The 26,346-nt window shown below is 47.9% G+C and overlaps 1 protein-coding gene across 6 annotated transcripts in view; it reads left to right on the top strand.

Moving 5' to 3' along the window:
* LOC147104527 (oxysterol-binding protein 2-like) overlaps positions 1–26,346 on the top strand; it is a 461,946-nt gene that overhangs the window by 400,775 nt on the left and 34,825 nt on the right. For all 6 annotated transcript variants that reach the window (XM_085961904.1, XM_085961902.1, XM_085961900.1 and 3 more), the window contains 3 exons: positions 4,020–4,086; positions 5,947–6,114; positions 23,766–24,011. In XM_085961904.1, the coding sequence (XP_085818030.1) occupies positions 4,020–4,086; positions 5,947–6,114; positions 23,766–24,011 (481 nt within the window). The remainder of the gene's footprint in view (positions 1–4,019; positions 4,087–5,946; positions 6,115–23,765; positions 24,012–26,346) is intronic.

The raw sequence follows: 26,346 nt of genomic DNA, 5'->3' as shown, positions 1-26,346 counted from the left end.
ATAAAACAGTATTGCAGACACATTTGCAACTGCCTAAAATGTGTATGTTGCCCTTCACAGAGGCTCTGCCTTGTCTCAGCTACAGACCAACCAGTTGGAGCTGTTAATCGTTACAGTTCCGTGCTTGCACCCAGCAGCGTATGTTTGTGCGCATGTGTGAGGCATGTCTCTGTCGGCCTGAATCAGATGAAAGTTTTGCTTATCCAGGTGTCAGCCGTGGCTCAGTGGGCAGCACCCTCGCCTCTGAGTCAGAAGGTCGTGGGTTCAAGTCCCATTCACGAGACTTGAGCACATAATCTAGGCTGACTCTCCAGTGCAGTGCTGAGGGAGCGCTGCACCGTCGGAGGTGCCGTCTTTCGGATGAGACGTGAAACCAAGTCCCTATTTACCCTCTCGGGTGGATGTAAAAGATCCCACAGCACAATTCGAAGAAGAGCAGAGGAGTTCTCTCCGGTGTCCTGGCCAATATTTATCCCTCAACCAACACCTACAACAAATTATCTGGCCATTATTAGATTGCTGTTTCTGGGACTTGCTGTGCGCAAATTGGCTGCTGCGTTTCCTACATTATAACAGAGACTATACTTCTAAAGTATTGGCTGTAAAACGCTTTTGGACGTCCTAAGGTCGTGAAAGGCGCTACATAAATGTGAGTTCGTTCTTTTATCTGTGGTTCACGTTGTGACCTGGGCCAATGTCCGTCATCAGGCCGGCACAGTAACACGACGTGTCCGAGCAAAACCACCCTGCACTCAGGTTTGCATTTGCCGCTTCAGGTGCACGATCTCCTGGTCTGAGTTGTGCTGCCCAAGTGACAATCCGAGTATGTTGTGGTTCTTCCAGAGTGACTTCGAATGACCTCCTGGGCTAGTCTTAAAGGCCAATGAGCAGACATATCTGAGCAGCCTGGTGTGTGCCGCAGGGAGGTTAAGTAAAGGGCACGAGCGAGAAAATATTTGTTTGAAGAAAAGGATCTCAACCCTCCCACCCCCAAAAGAAGAAAAGATTCCGGGAACTTGAGGGAATAGAGTGTCGATCCTGGAAATCGAGAGAGTGTTTCTCTAAGTCTCATTGTAATAAACATGACAGCCAGTCGGATGAGTTAAATCAGAGTCATTCAGCGATGACAACAGCTTGCATTTGTATAGCACCTTAGCATAAGAAATATCCCAAAGCGCTTCATAGGAGTAGAATCAGACAAAAATGGATGCCGTGCCAAAGAAGGAGCTATTGGAAGGGTGACTGAAAGCTTGGTCAAAGAGGTGGGCTTTAAGGATGACCTTAAAGGAGGAGAGGGAGGTTTAGGGAGGGAGTTTCAGGGCTTGGGGCCTAGACAGCTGAAGGCTCATCCATCAATGGTGGGGTGAAAGGAGCAGGCTTCTTTCCCCCTCCTGGGAATGTACCTCGACTGTACCCGAACCATCTCCTCTTTAAAGGCAGCCCATTGTTCGATTATAGTTTTGCCTACCAATCTTTGATTGCAATTTACCCGGGCCAGATCCATTCTCAACCCACTAAAATTTGCCTTCCTCCAATTAAGTATTTTTACTGTAGATCGCTCCCTGTCCATTTCCATTTTAATTTGCATGTTCCTGTCCTTAGATACGGGGGGTGGTGCCAGAGGTCTGGAGAATTTCAAATGTTACACCATTGTTCAAAAAAAGGGTGCAAGGATAAACCCACCAACTACAGGTTTTGGGGGACTGTGAGCCATTTTAGGTCAGCGAGCACAGGGATGATGGGTGAGCAGGCCTTGGTGCGAGTTAGGATACAGGCAGCAGAGTTCTGGATGAGCTTAAGTTTATGGAGGGTGGAAGGCAGGAGGCCAGCATTGGAATAGTCGAGTCTGGAGGTAATAAAGGCACGGGTGAAAGTTTCAGCAGCAGATGGGCTGAGGCAGGGACAGAGACGGGCGATATTACGGATGGAGAGGATATGTGGTTGGAAGCTCAGCTCGGGGTCAAACAGGATGCAGAGGTTGTGAAGAGTCTGGTTCAGCCTCAGACAGTGGCTGGGGAGAGGGACGGAATTTGTGGTGGGGACCGAAGACGACGGCTTCAGTCTTCCCAGTGTTTAACTGAAGGAAATTGCAGCTCATCCAGGACTGGATATTGGACAAGCAGTTTGTCAATACAAAGGCAGTGGAGGGGTCAAGAGAGGTAGTGGAGGGGTAAAGTTGGGTTTCTTCAGCCCAAATGTGGAACCTGATGCCATGTCTGCGGATGCCGAGGGGCAGCGTGTAGTTGCGGAAGAGGGCCAACATTCAGTTGGTTTGCTTTGCAATCTATCTTCCTATTTTTCTCATTAATTCCAACCGTTGGCACTGGTTCAGCGTAGGCCATCCTGCTGAGTTCATCCTCTCTTAGTCAGTTCGATGAGCTCTGGCACCCTTACCATTCTCTGTCATGTACCTGTCACCCTCTGTCTCATCTACCTGCTCTCATCCAAAAACACTTGCCAAACTTTATTGCCTCCTGGGGTTTGTTTATATTCGTGCTCTCCTATTCCTTTCTTTCTCTCTGCCACTCTATTTCTACATCTATTTTTTTTCTCCCATTTTCACTCACTTGCCTTGTAGTTTCTCAGCTCCATTCCCTCCCAACTCCTGCTCTTTGAGTCGAGAGTTATCATGCACAGTGACACGCACAGACACTTGCACACCCACACACGCTAATATGAACACAGACCAATCCATTTGGTGAAGGAGGTGCGTAGATCCCTTTCTAGACCTGTGTGGTGGTCTTGACAACACAAAGCTGTGCTCATGGGACACTAGTCACCATGTCCACAGACTGACGCCACTCCCAAGGCTTTGTTGTTTGAGTCTTCAACTTTCCGACACAAACTCAAGGCCCACGCTGGTATCAAACTGACTAACATAACCAAGGCATTGGGTACAGGATGAGTTGCTCCACCGGGCTCCAGATTGTGAAGGAGAAATGTTCCACACCTCTGAGTGTCACAGTGCCAACTCTTCTCGGGTAACGCACCCAAGTGGTCATTCTTCATGGGTAAACTCAAACACTGGGTGTCCACAGGCTGTTTGGTCATGGAGAGCATCACAGCCAAACCCAACGCTGCACCCACCCGTATTCAAACCAAGCCATTTTCTAGCAATGATCAGGGGCAGAGATCCCAGCTGCTTTTATTCCTAGCCCAAGGCCAGTTGTAACTCTGGATCTGCTGCCACAGCTGAGTGCAGCTAGTTTAAGTACAGACTCGAAGTGGAGCCTCTGAATCTTTTGGTTTGTGTAGTCGGATCTACCTCGGGCGATGCCTTTTACCCAGTTGGCCACTCGGGCAGCTCAGTTCTGTGTTGAAACTACTGGCGGATTTTCATTTAGCTATCAGCGGACTGTTGCCATAGTTTAGTCATCTTTTGAGGGCATATTTTCTAGATTCCCTTTAAAAAGAAAAGAAAAAGAAAAACCTGCATTTCTATAATGCCTTTCACAACCTCAGGGTGTCCCAAAGTGTTTTACAGCCAATGAAGTACTTTTGAAGTGTAGTCACTGTTGTAATGTAGGAAATACAGCAGCAAGCTCCCACAAACAGCAATGAGATACTGACCAGATAATCTGTTTTTAAGTGTTGCTTTTCTTCGAAATAGTGCCTTGGGATCGTTTACGTCCAGCTGAGAGAGCAGACGGGGCCTCGGTTTAACATCTCACCCAAAGTACGGCACCTCCGACAATGCAGGACTCCCTCAATACTGCACTCCGGTGTCGGCCTAGATTTTGGGCTCAAATCTCTAGAGTGGGACTTGAAGCCAACTGATTTACTAACGTTCTTCAGGGAAGCGAGCCTGCCACCCCGACCCAGTCTGGCCTACACACGACTCCAGTCCCACACTATGTGGCTGACTCTTAATGTCCTCAGGGCAATTAGTGAAGGCAGCAAATGTTGCCTTGCCAGTATCGCCCACATCCCAAGAGCAAATATTTTTTTCAAAGCTCAGCCCTGTGTAGAAATGCTGGCCTTTTTCATGTTTAGATCTCTCGTCTTGTGTTTGTGTGTAGGCGTACAGGAAGTAATATCAGTGGAACCAGCAGCGATCAAACTGAAACCTGGAACCTGGAGGACCATGTGAGTAACAGAGTGCCACTTCAGTGCAGCAGTCCCTGCCACCCTGAAAACCATACAAGGGAAATCTTTCCGACTTCACGCTCCCCGGGGAGGGGGTGGGGAGGAAGCTTCGCCAGCTGGGAGTTCGGCTGTAAAATCATGGCACCGCACACGGCCAGATTTCCGATACGTGTGCGCTGCATTAAAGATTAAAGAGCCGGAAATCAATGAGGTTAGAAGACTGGTATCTGTCATTGGGATTCCGAATACCAGGCAGGGGAAATAATACTGACTGAATGTGGCTCCCTTTACAACAGAGAGACCATGTAACAGTCTTTAGCACACCCTCAATTCAACAGCTGCTTACAACAAACACTCCTCACTGTAGCCTCCCCATAATGTATCTTCACTCTATAACCAGGTCTTTGCTTGCTCCATGATTCCACAGCCATGGATACCACTGCGAAAATTTTCACTCATCGTTTCTTTACCCTTTTTTTTCTTTTCTCCATATAGTTTTCCCCATTTAGCTGTACGGGAACCATTTCCCCAGCGCGGTATCCGGAATCCCAATGCTTGACACCAGTCTTCTAATTTCATCGATTTCCAGCTCTTTAATCTCCATGCATTTCACACCCTGCACACTTCATCTGCTAGACACAGACACAAGTGTGAAATGCCTGGGGTTTATTTAACTTTAATGACATCGGCTCCACTGCAGAAGCTTTGAGTCCAGTTTCTGAGTTCCTGAAGCTGGGCCTCTATATTCCAAATGTTTATCACTTGGTATGGTGAGCACAGCTTCAGAATCATTTAAGGTGGACCTCAGTGTATTTCTTAGTCTGTTCAATGTGCTGGCAAGTCGAGTGCCATTGTTAAATGTAACACCAGGTATTGCTGCATCTGTCGGTCACAACAAACACTGAACTCACCAGCACTTCAAACAGAAGAGATATTCGTCTGGACTTACCACCTGGGTAACGTCAGCGGATGATCGGTGATGTAAGAAAACTACTAGGCACTTGGTCTAAGCGTTAAACAAAGCTTTAATCAACAGTTTTACAACATGGAGGTCTAGTTGTGTCCCTCACTAGTTCCTGTTAAGAATGTCCTGTGCAAGCTGGGCCCGTGCCCGAGTATTTATACTCTCCCTGGACAGCGCCACCCGCAGGCCGCTCAGTTGATTCATGTCAATCGGCAAATCACCCAGAGGGACAGGATAAACAGCTCACTGCAACACACCCCTCGCTGCAGCACACCCTCTCTGCAACACGCCCCTCGCTAATATAGCACTCATTGTTACCCAGCCCTCGGTGTACCACACCCAGCAGTGTAACATACCTCTCTGTAATCTACCCTCAGTGTAACTGTCTCGGAGTAGTTGTCCCTATGAAGCCGGCCGCATGCAGTGGCTAATCCTTGTGATACTGGTGTCAGTGAGTTTCTGGGTTTATCCAGTGCTTTTGATTGGCTGCTAGGTGTTTGACTTGTGATCGATCAGCTCTTAATAATAAGGATTCTCTCCAAATAAGCAGATCATTTCTTTTTAAAACTATCTAGCTGGCTAAAATGTCATGGGTTATATTTCAAATTATTACATCACTTTCATCATGCTGCTTAGCACAGTGACCCAGAGTGAGTCATGTTCCTTTGCCCTTTAACCACTGATGATGTTATATTCTCTGCACTCTCTGGTAGTAATGTTATTTTATCTAAAACAATACCTGTATCCACAAAGTTGCTTGCTCTTCAGATAGAAATAGCACTTTCTATTCTTCAGTCCACATTTTGCTTGTAATTAATAGTAATTCTGCTTTCTGGATGCTCTCCCATCTACGTGTACTTTATCTCACATTGGTCATTGTGCTATCCTTCCTGCAGGTTTTTGACTGTCAGCACCAAGCTTCTTTCAGTGCATCAGCAAGCAGACAGGTAAAGCCGAACAGAAAGAGACGGACCCAAATCCCAGACAAGCCCAACTACAGCCTTAACCTTTGGAGCATTATGAAAAACTGCATTGGGAAGGAGCTGTCCAAGATTCCCATGCCTGTAAGTAACTTAACTCCCACATTCCTTTGCCTGCGTGTAACTTACTCCCAGCTCCCGTCCCTGTACCTGCCAGTGGCCTGGTGGGTGAAGGAGTGTCTATTGCAGCACTAAGTGATACAGTCCAGAAGGTCCCAGGTACAATTCCTGGTCTTTGCTAAGCTAGATGAACTCAGCCAGTGTTCTTCACTCCTACTGGAAAGTGTGGATGTCGGGTGAGGACAGGGTTGGACTCGGCCATGATGCCCCACAGTCAAATAGTCTGTTGATGCTTGTTGCTTTGGCTCACGCTTGAAGAATGGCCACTTGGGCACAGTGCCCAAGGGCAGCCTGCGCCCATGTAACTATACCCCAGTATGAGTTTGTACCTATAGGGGAGAAAAGATGTTCCACTGGTCATAGCAGAAACTGTCTGGCACTGTCCCGATTGCTTTAAACTTCCCGACTTGTCCCCCACACTGATTGTGGCTCATCAACACCTACCAGTGTCATGCTTCCTCATCATTAGGATTGGTGTAAATGACCCGTGTGTGCAAGCGTGCTACATACACGATCAAATGTGGTGTATCCGGACAAAGGCTCAAGAAGTGAAAGACAATTTCTTTTTGCATTAACTCCGTTGAGGGTGATGTTGGTGGATACTTCTGCTCATTTTTGCAGAGCCCTTCATTACGACAGAGTCAGGTATATGTTCGGGAGGGCAGACTGACGTGCGCGTCTGAAGGGTCTGCTGAGAAAGCAGGTGCTGTTGTGATCTAGAAGCAGAATGATTGCTCTCTCCTACCTCCATTTAATACTAGAATTGCAGGCTGGAGACTGGCTCACTCGAGCTTTTGTAGTGACAAAATAATCTTGAAAAATTAATTGGTGTGGTGTCTTATCAAGCAAGGTTCATTTACTGCGGTCTCCTGCTTCCCGAGGCAAAATTCCACAGATTAAAGAGTCTAAATGAAATTTATAACTAAGCAGTGACCTAGTGAGTCATAAACCACATAACATGCAGACTGAAGAGTCCAGTGCTGTTGGGAATATCTTGTCTCCTTCTCGTCTTTCCAGTATTGATTGAATGCTGACTGACCTCTCATGACCCTCAGTAGAGGGTATGTTGGATTGTGCTTTTGGAAATGGACTGCTTCATTGTGGGGGGGGGGGGGAAGGCGCGGTGGAGGGAGGGGCGTCTTGGACTGATTTCTCTCCATCAGAACCATTGAGGGGAGGATCTTGAATTCAGATCTTTATCCCCTCCTCTTCACCCGACCCTTCTGCTTTGAGGTCATTGATTCTTGCTGGGAGTAGGGTTCCATGGCTGACCACCACCATTTCATTCAGGTGGCCATTTTTCATGTGTGAACTTCGAGACATTGTGGGGTCGATTTTAACTCGGGTGCGGGGAATTGTCGGGTTCCCCGAATTTGGTGTTTCCCACACGAATCTAAATGGGTGTGTGAGATTGATGCAATTTTAACTCAATTGGCCAATTGATTTCCAACATGTGGGAACCCTTGGCAAATGAGTATTTCCAGTCAAAGTCGCATAATATGACGTCACTATTGCTGCTGCATTTAGGGTCTGCAACAAGCCTTGCTTCTTCTGCAGGCTGCCAACCTTTTGGCATTTGCTGATACACTGAGCTGGAAGCAGAATGGCAAGAGAAAGACCGAGGTCTGCACCCCGTTTTGACGACATTGCCCTGCAGGCTTTAGTGGAAGGAGCAAGAGCTCACAAGGAGGTGCTCTTCCCTTCATCAGGGAGGAAGATGCCTCCCCAGCAGACAAAGGCTGCGTGGCTGCAAGTGGCAGAGGAGATCAACTCCTTATCGGCTACCCGCAGAACCTGGATACAGTGCAGGAAGAGATTTCATGACCTTCAGCACACTGGAAAAGTGAGTATGAAGTTCCCATCACTCTCAATCTGATCTCCATTGCCTCTCCTCACCAGCACTCAACTTTAGCAATCACTTCCTCCACATCCCACTTGACACTGACATCCATGCACCCTTACCCATTCCCTCTCTATGCTCACATTCACCTAACTATTTGACTATGCAGCCCTCACACTCCCTATCACTCTGATGCTATGAAAACAACTGACAACACACAGGGAGGGCCCTTAGTCTTGCCACCTCACTCCATCTTTGTCTCCTTCTAAGCAAAAAAGGTATGGATTCTCTACACTCACTCCTTCATTCTCACTCAAACTCCACTTGTCTCCCTTATTGCAGGAAAAGAGAGCTCACAATAAAAGGGAACGAGCGAGGACAGGAGGAGGGCCACCCTCAGTAGCCCAGCTCACCCCCTGGGAGGAGGAGGTCCTAGAGATCGTAGGACTGGAGGATGAGGTGCAAGTGGGGGACGGACAGACGGGTGCATCACAGCAAGCTGGTGATAGAATAGTTTTCCATCTCTCTCATTGACATTGCATGAGTCGCTGATAATGATTCTGAAGCCATAACAGATGGACCTATGGCCATCTGCAATGTGCATGTAACCTTGACCTCACATCTCTAACTCTTTCCTTCATTCCCCACAGGACCATCGAGAGCCCCCATCCCCACTGTCCAGGAGGAAGAGCCTGAGCTTCCAGACTCGGAGGAATCTGCAACCTCCGAGGGCACAGCGTCAGCAGAATTCAGTGCACACAGCACCAGCGCAGACACTCACACCTCAGTGGGACCTTTGGTACATAGAGTAGTGTTGTCACCTGGTGTATCAAAGCTCACAAGTGAGCATCAGCAGATTGTGGAGACCGGGACAGCAGTGGAGAGTCCTCGTCGGAGGGCGCAGGACTCTGCCAGCTCGGCTCAGCTGCATGTCGACCCTCTGCCTCTGCGTCCATCCATAAGATCAGCGGGGCTGGAACTCCAGGAACAGATGCAGGAGTCTCTGGCAGGTTTTGTCTCCAGGGTCGATGTGAGTGTGGAGCGAATGGAGGAGTCCATAGCGAACATAAGCAGAGCCTTTGTGGAGTCATTGGCGCATGAACGCATCACCATGGAAAGGATGGCAACCTCCATGGAGGAGATAAGTCGCCAGGGTATGGAAAACATGGTGAGTGCTCATAATAGAATGACATCTCTTGAGGAGCGATGGGCATCTATTGAACAGAGAAACCAGACCTTCATGGGAGTCCTTCTGAGTAGGACTGCCAGTGCAGATACGGGTCCCCATGGCCCCCTGGTGTGCAGCAAGGTGCTCTCCAGCCACTTCCAAGCGCTGGCCCCTTCTGGCCTGTGCAGCTTCAGGTGGGTGAGCAGCAGCCTGGCGGTGTTGCTGCTGCTGTTGTTCCTGGTTCTGCTGGTGCCGCGGCTGGTGTTCGAGCTCATCTAATGCCCAGAAGGGAAGGAAATAAATGGCTCCCACGCTGCTGGTATATGCCTCCGTTGAGGAAGTGCTGAGTGAAGGTGGCGAGCAGGGTTTCCCAGGAGGTCACACTGGAGATGTGTGTGAGGCTCCAACCTTCCACAGGTGTGGTTAAGCCTGGTAAAAGTTGCCCCAGGCCTGAAACAACAAAGTCCTGCCACCTGCAAATGATGGCTGATCAAATCTCCTCTTTAATGGTTGACCTGCAGCTGATAGTCAGCAAGCCAATAGTGTTCACGCCAGGTTTCACAGGCGTGATCCCCACCAGGCGTGTTTTACGTGGGAAAAGGGTTAAACAGGCAAGGGCCTGTTAAAAGGGGATTATAAAGGCCAATGAGTGCTGTTTAAGGGCCCTAAAGACCAGTCCAGCCTGTTGCAGGCGGGACTGATTCGGGACCATCAGACACGCCTGGGTTAAAATGGCTAGGTGTCGGGAACCAGGCTGGGGGGTCCCGACCCACAGGTTCTGCGATTTTAACCCCCCACACGCCTCAAAGCCCGCCTGACGGCTGAGTTAAAATTGAGCCCTGTGTGCCAGAAGGCTGTTTGGCACGGAGGGGGGGGGAGTGGGGGGCATTGCACCTGAGTCTGATTCTGTTCATGCACGATATCCATACACGTGCATTTTGTAGAAGGCATCACTCGATGACGAGCAGGAAACCTAGCTGACTTATCCCACCGCCCAAGCCCACTGATACTAAAAACAATTGCCGTGCCTACTGATGCCTTGTCCGAGGTCAGCTAACCCTACACTGGTGAACGATCAAACTGAGGACCTTCCTGGTCTAAATATGGTACATTTTTTCCATTCAGTGGCAAATTCAAATCCTTAAACAGGGGCCGTCTCCCTGGATGCTGAGGTCCTGGTCTTGGCCAATGAGGAGACCTAGAATGCAGAGGTGAGGAAGGAAGAATATGTTTCAAAATAATCGCAATTTACACAGATATTGACATGTTTGGTGCAATAACATTCTTTATGGTCCCTTCATACACTGGAACATGCCTGAGAGCAGTGTGAGCCAGTAGTGCTGAGTTATACCGCTGTCTCCACACTGCTCTGTATTCAGGCAAAAAGTGTAGGTCTGGGCACGTGTACGTAAATGCACAGCCAAAGCTCCACTCGGGCCACCGGCCAGACCTTTGCTGTTGGCTCTTTCCTAATGTTAGAAATGTTCCAGCTCTGAACCCAACTGCTCGGTGCTCAGTGGCTCCACGCTATTCCAGCAATGCGTTTACCCACTGCCCAGTGCTCAGTCTCCTTCTGTGACCTGCACCTCCATTCCATTTACCTGCCTTTGCTTCATATCCCTTGATACCCTCACCAACAAAAATCCATCCATCTCAGCCTTGAAAAACTGACCCAGCATCCACAGCCTTTTGAGGGAGCGAGTTCCAGATTTCCACCACTCTCTGTGTGACAGTTACTTCCTGATCTCACTTTAAACGGCCTGGCTCTAATTTTAAGATTGTGCCCCGTCATTCTGGATTCCCCCGCCAGAGGAAATCGTTTCTCTGTATCTACCCCACCGAATCCCTTTATGGATTTTAAACATCTCAATAAGATCACCTCTCAGTTTTCATTGTTTTTCTTTCTCTTGCTTGTGCTTTATCTCTGTCTCTTTCCTTGCCTCACTGCCTGTCTCCCTCTCTCTCTTTCTTTCATTGTCTTTCTTTCTCTCAGTTGGCCTTTCTCTTTTTCTCTCTAGTTCTTTCTCTCATTGTCTTTCTCTTGGTTGGCCTTCATCTCTCTCTCTCTTTCTCTCTCTCTCTCTCTCTCTCTTATCTGCGTCTGTCTCTTTCTCCGTCTACCTTTCTTTCCTGATCTGTATTTCTCTAACACTGTAACTACATTATAATTACTTGGGGTGTCCTTTTCTAGCAACTTTCTTTTCAGTGCTGAGCAGACTACATTTCTCCTACATTCTCTTCAGTCCCAAAGGAAAATGTTCCTCACATATCCATCTTATTATGGAAACCAATCATCTTTGACTGCAACATCACTGATTTTTCAGCTAATGAACATTTAGATCTTGACTGTAATGAAATGCGTCGGGTATAGATCCCCTGGTGATTTTAAGTTGGGACGCAAATCACAGAAGTCTGCAGAACTGGACGCCCATTCTGATGTCTCTTGTAATTGTTGTCGGGCGTTGGTGGCACGTGTAGCAGAGGGCGAGGCCGGGACACTGAAGCAAGGCGATGAGCACACACAGCATGACGCACACCACTGGCACTATAGGGGAACTGAACAGTAGCAGGGCAGAGTTCAACAGAAGCTGGATATTGACTCTTTTATATATTCAGGGGTTGAAAGTTCTCAGGAGAATTTTTCTCAACTGATTGCCCTTGAAAGAGCAATCGTAATTGTGGTTTGAAGCACATTAACTCCATTCACAATGAGGTAATGTCAAACTCCAAGCATTGAGCACGGCTTTGTTGCTGGTCTCGGGTTAAGCCTACAATATATGGCAAAATGTCTTTTAAGAATGAGAGCAAATCATTCAAAACATTTTGTGGTATTCAAGGCCTTTTCACGAGTGCCTGCCCAGCAGCTCTTTCTCTTCCTGCTATGACTGAGAACAGACATCGCATCCCTTCCCTCAGTGAAAAGCAGTCCTGGGACTTCACCCAAGACCATCTGCTTGGGTTGACTATCCCGTACTACACTCTCGAGTGATCTTCTGCTGATACCCTCAGCCATGCCTTTGTTACCTCTAGACTCGACTATTCCAAAATTCTGTTGCTCGTATCCTAACTCGCACCAAGTCCCGTTCACCCATCACCCCTGTGCTCGATGACCTACGGTGGCTCCCGGTCCGGCAAAACCTCGATTTAAAAATTCTCATCCTTGTATTCAGATCCCTCCATGGCCTCGCCCCTCCCTATCTCTCTACCCTCCTCCAGTCCTATAGCCCTCTGCGCTCCTCCAATTCTGGCCTTCTGCGTATCCCCGATTTTCATCGCTCCACCATTGGCGGCCGTGCCTTCAGCTGCCAAGGCCCTAAGTTCTGGAATTCCCTCCCTAAACCTCTCCGCCTCTCTACCTCTCCTCCTTTAAGATGCTCCTTAAAACCTACCTCTGAACAAGCTTTTGGTCACCTATCCTAATATCTCCTTCTGTGGTTCGGTGTTAAATTTTGTTTGATAACGGTTCTGTGAAGCGCATTGGGATGTTTCACTACATTGAAGGCACAATATAAATGCAAGTTGTGTTTGTTGATACTGCCAACTTGCTGCCAGTTTCTGCTGTGAAATGAATGATGCCACTTGGAACAGGGTTGAGACTGCCCAGACTTCTTTCAGATAGAACCCTCATGGCCAACAGAAAGAGGAGACTTTCATCCCATTGGTCTGGGCTAGATTTATGCCCAGGTCTGTGAGGTGAAAAGTCAGTGTCCAACCCATTGTACCATCTAGCCTCTCTTCTGATTAGAAAGATCCACTCCCTCCACCACTGATTGCCGCACCGTGGATGTGTACCATCTACAGATGCACTGCGGCAACTCGCCAAGGCTGCTTCGACAGCACCTCCCAAACCCAGGATCTCTACCACCTAGAAGAACAATGGGAACACCACCACACCAAATTCTCCTTCAAGTCACACACCATCCTGACTTGGACATATATCGCCATTCGTTCATCGTCACTGGGTCAAAATCCTGGAACTCCCTACCTAACAGCACAGTGGGAGCACCTTCACCACACGGAGTGCAGCGGCTCACCACCACCTTCTCACGGGCAATAAATGCGAGCCTTGCCAATGATCCCGAGAATGGTTAAAAATAGTTGTCACACGAGTACCTCAGATGCTATAGATTTGCCGTTCAGTACCAGGACCAAGCGTTTACACTGCACTCTTAATCCTGAAGAAAATCCGCCTCCTCCCTCCCCTCAAACCGACGTTGGAAACTTCCAGTGTCATCCTCATAGGCTTAAGCTCCTTCTGTTTCAGTCCACGTGTTTAATCGGCTTATCAGTGTTAAAAATAATCAGTTCAGTCTCAAATAATAAAATGGTTGCAGGCAAAATGCCATTTCATATTGTGGCTCTGCTATAATGCTCCAGAATCTCCAAATCCTCTGGAAACTAGTGAGATGCAGCAGCTGGCGGGGGCTGTTAATGAGAATCCCTCGGGAAATGCATCAGAGTCTGGCACGGGGGAGGAACAGTCTGTGTACGTTTTTCTCTCTCTCTCTGCCACATTCACAAAAACCTTAACCTGCTGATATTATTCCTAAGTGATGCGCATATTGAGTACTTAATGAAGCCTTCCTTTGATAACACAAGACTCGCAGTGACGGTGATGGAAAAAACCACACAGGAAATTATTTATGGGAGTGTGTGTGTTATCGCAGTTGCAGAGGAGGTGCAGGTGAAAACGAACTGGAAACGGAGGCGAAGTGGGGCAGCTATTTATATTGAGTGTGAAGAGACGGAATAATTAATGTCTCGGCTCCTGGGATGCTGCCAGATCGGGAGAGAGAACTTCAGCTCTGACAGGCTTGCCTTCCAAGATGCGGTTTCACTTAAAGCTGCACTGTCCCATAAGGCGCTTGGGGTGGGGGTTGTTCTTTAACCTGTTCTGTCATGGAATGGAAGAGGCAGCTTTTGTGCCTGTCATTCCCACTTCGCATCAAGTCACCGATCTTGAGTGAAGTCGTCGTGGGTGAGAGGTTGAGGTAACAAGCGAGTGCTGCCCATCAGTGTTCTGTACACTTCCTAGAGGTCAAGAGCAGGATCAAGCAGAAGACTAGGCAGGATTATAGGATAATTAAAGATGAGGAAAGTCACCTTACTTCATCTATTCAGAGAGATTCTAACATCCCCTCATTGTAGCATCTAATTGTTTCTTAAATAATGCCATGGTTTTTGGCTTCACTACTCTATCTGGAAATGTATTCCACATCTAGATCACTGTGTGTATGAAGAATTTCTTGATATCAGTACTAAAATTACCTTTTACTATTTTGAATGTGTCCCCTTGTTCTACTCCAATATATATATTTTTTCATCGTCGCTGTCTCAAAATCCTGGAACTCCCTCCCTAACAGCGCTGTGGAGGTACCTTCACCACACGGACTGCAGCGGTTCAACAAGAAGGCGGCTCACCACCACCTTCTCGAGGGCAATTAGGGATGGGCAATAAATGCCAGCCTTACTGGTGATGCCATTATCCCTAAAATCAATATTAAAGAATGACCCCATATTTCATTTAAAGTAATATTCCAGGTTAATATTTCCTATACACTCAACAATCTTGTATACCTCAATAAGATCATCCCTCAGATACCCCTTTCCAGGCTGAAAAGCCCCAGTCTGTCTATTCTTTCCTCATAACTCAGACCCCTGACACAGATGATCAATCTTGTAGCTCTTCTCTGAATTGCCTCCAGCTCTTGATTATCTGTCTTGTTTCTTGGCGACCAGAACTGGACGCAGTGCTCGAGGTGCAGTCTGACCAAAGCACTCTACAGTTTGATCACTACTTTCTCTGACTTGTATTCTGCTTTTTTAGCTGTGTAGCTCGGCATTCGATTGGCTTTGTTGATTGCAGCGCTGTACTGGTTGGATTTGTATAGCGTTGAGTCTAATATGACTCCAAGATCTTTTCCAGCTTCATCCTTAGCAATTTCAACACCATTTATTGAGGGCGTATGTTGCTTATTTTACTCTATTGCAGTAGGTACACCAACGTCCGTGTTCTTGCTCAGGCCAACATCCCCAGCATCGGAGCTTTGGCCACGTTCGATCAGCTCCGATGGACGGGTCACATTGTCCGCATGTCCGATACGAGGCTCCCAAAACAAGCGCTCTACTCGGAGCTCCGGCACGGCAAGAGAGCCCCAGGTGGGCAGAGGAAACGCTTCAAGGACACCCTCAAAGCCTCCTTGAAAAAATGTAACATCCTCACCGACACCTGGGAATCCCTGGCCCAAGACCGCACAAAGTGGAGGAGAAGCATCCGGGAAGGCGCCGATCACCTCGAGTCTCTTCACTGGAAGCCAAGCACAGGCAGCGCAAGGAGCGCACGTCAACCCAAGCACCCCGCCCACCCGCCCCTTCAACCACCGTCTGCCCCACCTGTGACAGAGACTGTAGGTCCCGTATTGGACTCATCAGTCACCTGAGAACTCATTTTAAATGTGGAAGCAAGTCATCCTCGGTTCCGAGGGACTGCCTAAGAAGAAGATTGCAGTACTTTACACTTGTCTGCATTAGATTCCATCTCCCACTGTTCTGTATGCTCACATATTTGTCCCAAATCATTCTGGAATTCCTTCCATTCTACTACCCTTTCTAGTTTGGTAACATCTGCAAATTTGACCACTTGGCATTGGGTTTCTGAAGCCAGGGCATTTATGTAAATTAGAACAGTAGTGGTCCCAGCACCAAGCCCTGAAGCACCTCACTCGGTACCTCCACCCCCCCAATTCTGCTATTGTAGCAGTTCGCGTTCACCTAGGTAGGTATCGGACGAATGATTACTAAATAATCGAGTTCGACTTCAGGAGAACAATCTAGAAGTTGTTTATTTACAAGAACAGACGAAATACAGCAGGTAAGGCGGCTGGATGCAGGAGCACTGTGAAGTAGGTCTTTCCCCAGCGGGGACGCCACGAGGACTGACTCCGCAGTCCTGTGGAGAGCGTGATGACGTCATCACGCTCGGCCGCGTTTTCCCGCGCTTGTGTGGTCATGTGACCGCGTCGTGACGTTAGCGCGTTTGCCCGCGCTTGGGTGGTCACGTGACCTGCGTCGGCGCGCAACTGTGGCTGGCCGTTGCGGCCGAAGACGTGAGAGCGGGCGGCCGAACCGGGCCGGCGGCCATCGCGGGCGCGGGAGGCCGAACCGGGCCGGCGGCCACCGCAGGAGCGGGAGGCCGAGTTGTGCCGGCGACCGTCACGGGAGTGGAAGGCTGCGCTGGACCGGCTCGCATCTGGTAAGTCACGTGATGCGCATTCTTAAAGGGGCAACGGCCCAAACAGGTAAGTTATGTACATACAAAGGTAAGTTAAAGGGAATTATGTATATACATAGTAAGGGACACCCGGTGGTACCGCCACATGCGCCACCCCCCCCCAGAATTCGCTTTAACGAAAGTCCAAAGATGAGATGGTCTGACGAGCTAGTGGTCTCGGCGGGCGTGCTGTCTCGACTTGGCGGGCCAGGTCTGAAGATGCTGGTCGTAAGCGGATCCTTACGCGCGTCATGGCGAATAAAACGTATCCGTCAGGCGAAGGACCATGGAGACGTGCGAAACAGCAGGCCTTGTCAGAGTGACAGGCAGGTTGGGCGGACGCGGGCAATGTCTCCGTTGATGGTGAAACAAGTCCTTGTTCCGACGAACTCTGCAGAAACGCCAAACGAGCGATCCAGAAGGACTTGACAGGCGAGGTCGGTGAACTCGCCGACAGGTGAGCGAAACCTTCGGGAGGCTGGAATGCACGGAACGGTGCGTGCCATAGTGCTACGACGATAACACAACGGAGGATGAAAAGTTGCTGCGTTGATCAGTGAGCGGTGAGGATAGCAACTTTCACGTGGTTGATCGCGGCCGCGAGATGCCCGTTGGTCCCGTCCTCGATGTTTGCAGCGTCAGTAGATGTTTGCGTTTATTAAGGTGAAAACTGGAGAAAGGGCGGCAACGGACCGGGTTGTTGTTGATGTCGGTAGGGGTAAACTGCCTGGAGGGCGGCAACGCTTTTAGTTGTAGTTGACTTTAGTGGAAAAACTGCCAAGAAGGCGGCAACGCTTCTTGTCTCGCCGAAAAGTGTGGTAGGTAACACAACCAGCAGGCTGACGGGCTGGTGCGTCGTCGGTGGGGAATGAGTCTTCGTGTTTCACGAGGGATGGGTCCTTCTGGTTCGCGAGGGATGGGTCCTCGTGGTTCAGGAGGAGCGAGTCCTCGTGTTTCGAGAGGAGCGAGTCCTCGTGGTTCGAGAGGAGCGAGTCCTCGTGGCATCTCTGCGGGGGCGCACTCCGATCTTGCGGTCTTGAAAACCTGCGGACCCCACGCTTGGAAGGATTCATACTTGCGGTTGCGTTCAGAGATGTCGTAGAGGTGGACGAACCGTGTGGCGGTAGAAATATCGAATACGGAGACCGTAAGCACGTGCGGGGTCTGTGCCGCATTGATGTTCCCGGCAGACGGGGCTTCTACCTTTAGAAAGCACGAGGGCGGTTGCAGCACCCGGAATGGCGGTAGCGACAGCAAAACGGCTGATGCTTCCATAGCGTGCTTCTTTTTTGAAAGATGTTCACAAAACTCACCCGTTGTAGGCGTTGGCGTTTGTGAGTTGCCGTTGGTCATGCTCTACCTCTGTAAAATCGGTCTCCAATGTAGGTGTTGTTGGCTGCGCTTCCTTAGCGAAAACGATCGCAAAGACTGGGTCACCAATGTAGGAACTGGTGTTCGTCGGCTGTTGTTCGTCGATTGTTCGTCGGTTGTCTTCTGTGCAGACGAGGGTCAGGCTGTGCGTTTCGTCCGTGAAAAACGTTCATGGATACGGGGTCACCAATGTAGGTATTGATGAGCCCCCACACTCGTGTCGTTGGGTCACCAATGTAGCAGTTCGTGTTCACCTAGGTAGGTATCGGACGAATGACTACTAAATAATCGAGTTCGACTTCAGGAGAACAATCTAGAAGTTGTTTATTTACAAGAACAGACGAAATACAGCAGGTAAGGCGGCTGCATGCAGGAGCACTGTGAAGTAGGTCTTTCCCCAGCGGGGACGCCACGAGGACTGACTCCGCAGTCCTGTGGAGAGCGTGATGACGTCATCACGCTCGGCCGCATTTTCCCGCGCTTGTGTGGTCACGTGACCGTGACGTTAGCGCGTAACTGTGGCTGGCCGTTGCGGCCAAAGACGCGAGAGCGGGCGGCCGAACCGTGCTGGCGGCCACCGCAGGAGCGGGAGGCCGAGATGTGCCGGCGACCGTCGCGGGAGTGGAAGGCTGCACTGGGCCAGCTCGCATCTGGTAAGTCACGTGATGCGCATTCTTAAAGGGGTAACGGCCCAAACATGTAAGTTAAAGGGGCAACGACCCAAACAGGTAAGTTATGTACATACAAAGGTAAGTTAAAGGGAATTATGTATATACATAGTAAGGGACACCCGGTGGTACCGCCACACTATCTCCTTTCTAGTTTCTTTGAATATCCTCGGGTGAAATCCATCTGGACCTGAAGTTTTGTACTCTTAAGTTTGGCTAGTTTGTCTACTATCTCCATTCTTTCTATCTTCATTGTTGTAATATCCCTCTTAATTTCTTCTTCTGTTGTCATTTCCTCTTTGGCAGCCTCTTCAGTGAAAAGTGAGGCAAAGTATCACTGCCATTTCGGTATCATCTGTGAGTTTATCTTGCTCGTCCCTTATTGGCACTATCCCTATCTTAATTATCCTTTTTTTATTTATGTGCCAATAGAATACTGCACTATTTATTTTTATATTCTTTGATATTTTCATTTTATAGTTCCTCTTTGCCTTCCCAAATAATTGTCTTTTAACCTCTTTCCTAAACTCCTGGTATTCCCTGTTGTCCTCCTCTTATTGTTTATGTATTTGGTTTATGCCTCGTTCTTTAGATTCAGTGTTATCCTCACCTTTTTATTTATCCATGGCAACTCATTCTTGGCTAGTTTGTTCTTATTTCTTAGTGGAATATAGTTCTCCTGAACTCTCTTGATCTCCCCTTTAAATATTGCCCACTGTTGTTTTACCTCTGTCAGTATTTTTCTCTAGTTGACCTTGCTTAGCTCCGTCCTCATTCCCTCATAGTTGGCTTTTTTCCAATCAATTACTTTGGTCTTTGTACCATATCTCTCTCTCTCTCAGTCTCTTAAACCTTATTATATTGTGATCACTACTCCCTAGATGCTATTCCATACTTACTTCTCTTATTGCATGCAATGAAAGTAAGATTAATGGGTCTGCAGCTACTGATGTAGAATGCCTGCCTGCCTCTTGGCTGGCAAATGAAAAACAAGGGAGGAAAATATATATAAAATTAGATAATTAAAACTTCAATGAGTTTGTGCTGAATCTGACACAAATTATAACATGTGCTAACCTTTAAGTATTAATTGGACGTGTTGCTCTGAAACGATCTGCAGTCCCGGATTGGTCTGCTGCATGTATTAGAAGAGCATTTAACTGGTGTTGTCCCACTGGGTTTGCCCAGCAACTGACTCCCACGCAGCGATTGTTGAAAATGCATTTTGTAGTTTTCTCTTCCTAAAATTTTCCTGCTCATCGAGGTGAGAATAGGGCATTCAGTGTCAATATCCAGCAACTCCCCAACCAGGTATAGATTCAGTGTAAAGTTCCCCCAACTATGTGTTTAACCACAGACGATCACCCCTGCAGCACCAGTGTAGAATTTGCATCTCCCCCACCAGCAATTCTCCAGCATCTCTGCATGGCGTTGGCAATCTAATGCCAAATTTGGGGCGATTTTGTGCTTTGGGCACATGCTCAGTAGGAACTTAATTAAGATTACCCAAACTCATTTTGTTTAAAGCTGCTCCAGCCAGCAGAGATTGGTGATTTTAATCTAATCAGTCTGGACTAGATTCAAACTCTGGTCCCAGAAGTGAAAGGCCAGTGGTTAGTCCACTGCACTGTCAATTCCACTCATCGTCGCTTTTTTCTTCAATTAAAAGATACAAATTAAGCACTTACATCGACTAAATGAGCATCAACACGGCGATATGGCGCTGCTGTTCTTGTCTGTTTACTAATCCTACAAACCTCAGGCCCGTCTCACCGCAATGGTGCGGGAAGTCTGGAAGGAATTTAACTGCTTCTCTCAGGCAGGAATGGAGGTTGTTTGAGGGGAGAGCTGCCCACTTTAGGGAAAGGGGGGAAAAAACAGGATTAATCTGACACAGACACACAGCCTCACAAAATCCCTCACACAGACACGTGCCCTCCCACAGCCCCTTCCCCTCTCACGGACCCTTCCCCTCTCACGGACATGTAGCCTTGCACAGACCTTTACACTCTCACACAGACTGATGCCCTTCCACACCTACACATACACAAACTGATCTTTTATCGTGCTCAGTGATGCAAAAAATCCTTCTGATCACAGACCTTTCTTCAGTGAAGAAATAAAGTTGCTGATAAATTTGAATCGTCTGATACTGTGACAGTTCTATCAATAAATAACATTGCTAGAGGTTAGTGTCTGTACAGAATCCCAGCCTGCATTTAAAGAAAGGCATGACGCTGTGAAATGCAAAATGGGCAGAATTCATCCTGCTGGTTTAATTTGGAGTTTCTGTCACGCTGTTGCCACATTTTTTTGTCGGAATCCTTGAACTGTGTCATTTGGCTCCGTCCTGTTCTCTCCGCTTAACGTCCAAGGCATAGAACAGCGCCACCTGCTGCATCCACAAAGAAAGGACCATGGCGTGATCTGATGTAATAATACCAGGAAAATAAAACATGACGTGGACTGGGATGGTGCAGGAAGATTCAGGAAGTCTTCAAATAAAGCACAAGGTCTACAAGCACATGGATTCGAGATCAGATATCGTTGTAGAAGATTTGAGCACATAATGTAATCTGACACAACCACTGCAGTACTGAGGGAGTGTTGCACTGTCGGAGGTGCTGCCTTTTGGATGAGATGTTAATCCGAGGCCCCGTCGGCCCTCTCCGGTGAATGTAAAAGATCCCTCGGCACTATTACGAAAAGAGCAGGGGAGTTCTCCCCAGTGTCCTCGCCAATGTTTATCCCTCCACCTACATCACTAAAACAGATTATCTGGCCATAAAATAAAAACAGAAAAGGCTGGAAATACTCAGCAGGTCAGGCTGACCAAGGACAGTTCTGACGAAGGGTCACCGACCTGAAATGTTAACTCTGTTTCTCTCCCCGCAGATGCTGCCTGACCTGCTGAGTATTTCTAGCATTTTCTGTTTTTATTTCTGATTTCCAGCATCCGCAGTATTTTGCTTTTGTTTTGTTATCTGGTCATTATCACATTGCTGTTTGTGGGAGCTTGCTGTGTGCAAATTGGCTGCTGCGTTTCCTACATTACAACAGTGACTATACTTCAAAAGTACTTCATTGGCTGTAAAGCTCTTTGAGGCGTCCTGAGGTCGTGAAAGACGCTATATAAATGCAAGTCTTTCTTTAGAACTGTCGATACCACCTCAGTAGCTACAGCTTCAAAACCTTCAGCAACTCTATTGCTGTGCTAGGCTGAACGGCCAAGGCTCAGTACTCTGCTTTACATGGTCAAGGGCAGAAATTGGCCTGTATTTAATTGTATGCAACACTTTTTTACTTAATAATTCAAATGGAGTAAATAAGTTGCAGGCAGGAGAATAATGCTGCCAATTTGAATAACGTTACGCTCACATGGGGTAATTTCATATCGCATGGAATATCACTCTGATCCAATCAGACAGAATTGTTTGCAAGGTTGGTTCTGAAGCATTTTCCTTCTGCCATCAGAATTTTCAATAGCAGTCAAACATACTCCAGAATTTAAACTGGAGTAAATATCTGAACAGCTGCCTGGCATGGCTGAGCAGTCAGTCTCCTGTTGTGAAAACGGCGACTGATCAAAACATACCTGAAGGCAGATCCTGTGCCTGAAACCACAATAGGGCCAGAGTGACACTGCAACCAGGTGACTCCCGCTGTGCTGATTTTATTTAACTGAACGACGTGGCAATAAGGCATAAATTATCCCAACATGATCCTTGGGGTGAGTGAGTGTCTCAAATATCATCAACTCTTGTGGCTCTGCTGATGATTTTAGTTTTGACAAAAAGGTTGCTAAACGTTCCGCCCAATGTGAAACTGAGCCATACAGACTGGGAAGGTCCAATTCTTGGCCTGTGCTGAGTGAGCTGATCTCAGCAGGCTGGCAGAAGGGACTCTATAATTGGTGACTGCATCCATGGACTAGGCAGAGAACATAATCAGCCACGGTTGAATATCGTTCAGTGACTTCCACTGGAAAGTGCAAATGTGTGGACGGGATTGAACCTGTTATGGTGTTCCTTCATGGTTGAATAGCTATCCAACACTTACTCAGTTGGCAGCAATCTTGCCTCTGGGTCAGAAGGTTGTGGGTTGAGTCCCACACCAAGACTTGAGCACGTTAATATAGGCTGATGCCCGGAGCAGTACTGAGGGAGTGCTGCACTGTCGGAGGTGCCATTCTTTGGGAGAAGCATTGAACTAAGGGTCACATCTTCTAGGTTTCAAGGTTGGCTAGCGGCAGTCTGGGAGCAGGCATTGGTGTAGAGCTGCCCCTGTCATGTGGACCTGCTTCAGTGACGGTGCGAACGCGAAACAGTACGCTGCTGGAACAGATGGTCCTGGTGTCAAGGCCCTGAATTTCTGCAGAGGTCGTTCCCATCTCCTGCCACAACTTGGTCAGGAGATCAGTGGAACAACAACAACTTGTATTTATATAGCACCTTTAACAAAGTAAAACGTCCTAAGGGGCTTTGCAGGAGCATTATCAAACAAAATTTGACACCAAGCCGCGTAAAGAGATATTAGGGCAGAAGAGGTAGCTTTTAAGGAGCATCTTAAAGGATTAAAGAGAGGTTTAGGGAGGGAATTCCAGAGCTTAGGGCCTTGGCAGCTGAAGGCACGGCTGCCAATGGTGGAGTGATTAAAATCTGGGATGCTCAAGAGGCCAGAATTGAAGGACTGCAGATATCTTGGAGAGTTGTAGGGCTGGAGGAGATTACGGAGATGGGGAGGGGTGAGGCAAGGACATGGAGGAATTTGAAAACATTGATTATAAAATTTTCATCCATGTGGTGTTTAACCAGGGGCTAATGTAGGTCAGCGAGCACAGGGGTGATGGGTGAACGGGACCTGGTACAAGTTAGGACACGGGCAGCAGAGTTTTGGGTGACCTCAAGTTTACGGAGGGTAGAAGATGGGAACCCTCGGAGAAATGGTATAAACAGGCTGTTTCTCCAGAATTTCACCCACTGCAATTACAGCCAGAGATTGGGAGAACCCTCGAGGAAGTTCAAGGTCTTTCTCTTGAGGGGGTGCTGTTGGTGAGACTCCATCATTAATGAGGTGTAACCATGTTGATGCAATGTTAGTGTATGAGTGCTTAATATGTTTGTATTAAATACTATTATCCGCTATTTTAACAGAGGTGCTAACACATTTATTTGAAAAGGGTCCATTAAAATAAGGGACAAAGCAATTAACGCACAGTGCAATTTCATTCTCTCAAGGTTTAAACAACCACTAATTTTATTAAACGTGGCTCTTAGCTTATGTTCTCTTTGCTTCCAGGTGAATTTCAACGAGCCTTTATCGATGCTTCAGAGACTAACTGAGGACCTAGAGTATCATGATTTATTGGACAAGGCAGCGAGGTGCGACAGCCCCGCAGAGCAGATGTGCTATGTGGCTGCATTCTCAGTGTCTTCCTACTCGACAACCATTCATCGCACGGCAAAGCCATTTAACCCTCTTCTTGGGGAGACCTTTGAGCTGGACCGGCTAGAGGAGAGCGGCTTCCGCTCGCTATGTGAGCAGGTGAGGAGCCTCTCCGAGGATGCTGAAGCCATTGTCTTAATTGCTAGATTGGCATCTGTGCTGACGATGTATCAGAAGCACCGACTAATTATATACCCTATAACCATGTGATGACAGGTTTCCACACTGTGGCCTCATGATTCTAAACTGAGTTAGTAGAAATGTATTAGTGGCTTGGAGGGTAAATGCGCCATCTGGGTTGGTACTGAACCATATGGCCCAGGGAGGTGCCCGATTCAGTCCTTGGTCTGGGCTAAGATAGGAACATAGGAATTGCTAGACGGAAAAAAACCAAGGTCCATTTAGTTTGTCTTCTACGATCCTGGTAGTCGCATGGTACTTAATCTCGGCCAGAGACAGTACTGTTGGCTTCGATATCCCTGGGTTAGGGAAGAAAAATCTGCCAGAGGTCCCTCGTCTATCCAGTGACAACATGCTGGAATGTTGTCCATGTGTAGACATTGGGTAGGTTGTGGCTTGGCTGTCCCACTCTGTAACCCTTACAGAATGAGCAGTCACACACTCTCCACCTCACTCAGTAACACCTCTGCAATACTCTTTATCACTGTATAATACTGTGTCTCCTGCCCAGTTCAACGACCCATCACAATGTCACAGGAGCCTGTGAGAACAGGTCCATATTTGATGTCTATGTAGTTAGTTACTTCGACAATTCCTGCTCCCTTATATAATCAACTTGTCATTGTCATGCTCATTCAAATTGATATTTGCCTCTTAAAGTGGAATTGTAATGCTGGGGATGTTTTACTTCTTAGAGCCTGCGCTCAATCTGATTTATTGTTCAGAGTCTTGCTTTATAATACAGAGAAGCACATGGACACGTATTCCATCACTAGCAGTGGCCAGAGTACTGTAATCTTGTGTAAATGCGGTGTAATCTTGCTGTAATGGTCCTTAACCAGGGGCTGAGTTGAACTATGACCTTTAACAAGGATGAGCCAAGATGCTGTATGATGGTTGAAGAAGATTGAGAGTTCCCCTGATAGCTTTAATGCCTCTCATGATGTTGTACTGAACCAAACAGACAAGATGGTCCCAGACTGAATTCCTGATCTGCGCTGAGTGAGCCAACCTCAGTTGTGGCAACATTTGGGTTTCTACAGTTGGCCTTAGTGTCTCTTGGCTAGGACAGGGGGGAAAGTCACCCAGGACTCCTGCTCCATATTGCTAGATACTACACACATGGCTGTCATTCAAGTTCAGGATTGGCCACGACTAATGTCCACTGTGGTGGATTAGCATAGCAGCACCCATTACCCAGACTCCGACCTGAAGAGTAGGCAAAGGTACCAGAGGAAGCTGGTCCCTGTGGGACCATACAGCACAGAAGGAGGCCATTTGGCCCATCATGCCTGTGCCGGCTCTTTGGTAGAGCTGCCCAATTAGTCCCACTCCCCTGCTCTTTCCTCATAGCGCTACAATTTTTTTTTCTTTTCAAGTATTTATCCAATTCCCTTTTGAAAGTTACTATTGAATCAGCTTCCACTGCCCTTTCAGGCCGTGCATTCCAGCTCACAACAACTCGCTGCATAATTTTTAAAAATTCTCATTCTCCTCCTCCGAATTTTTTTTTGCCAATGACCTTAAATCGGAAGGGAAACACGTGGAGGGGGTTGGGTGGTGGTGATGGGGGTGGGGTGGGGGGGGGAGTTGTTGGAGGGGCAGAAACGGAGAAGAGAAACAACCCAATTGAATCACAGTTGTCGTGGTGTGTTTGTCTCCCCCACCATGCACCATTCCTGAGCGAGAGTGCGTGCTGCTCCCAGGCTTCAGCAGGAACCGCTCTGAAAACAGCAACATGAATTTTACTCCCTTCTTTAATCTCTTGCTAAGCACCTGCTGTAACCAACAGGGCTGAGATTAGACCATGCTGCATGAAGAATGTGCATTCAGTCCTACATGTTCTATGATGCAGCACATTGAATCTCCGAGCGATGCCCCGTCGCCTCCTGAATGATCCTGTTTCTATGGCACCTGAAAGAGCCATCAGTCGGGTCAGTCAGTCAGTCAGTCGGGTCGGGTCAGTCAGTCGGGTCGGGTCAGTCAGTCGGGTCGGGTCAGTCAGTCGGGTCGGGTCAGTCAGTCGGGTCAGTCAGTCAGTCGGGTCAGTCAGTCAGTATGCAGTTTGTTGCTGCATCAGAGGGAAGAGGTGCCCTTTTTCAACTTGGATCTGTGTACGTAAAGCTCTATACAGGGATACCTCACCGGCTGGAGTGGCAGACTGAGATTTTTGAGTCCATAATAATAAAAATTCTATGAACTGTCCTCATTGTCACTGAGACCCACACTCCCATCGCCCTGTCCTCACCCTCAC

This window comes from Somniosus microcephalus, chromosome 19 (assembly GCF_052327205.1).
Source record: "Somniosus microcephalus isolate GS21.2 chromosome 19, FLI_Smic_1.0, whole genome shotgun sequence".
In the NCBI taxonomy this organism is placed as follows: Eukaryota; Metazoa; Chordata; class Chondrichthyes; order Squaliformes; family Somniosidae; genus Somniosus; species Somniosus microcephalus.
The sequence above is the reverse complement of the archived record's forward strand: the minus strand, read 5'-3'. Positions and strand labels throughout refer to the sequence as shown.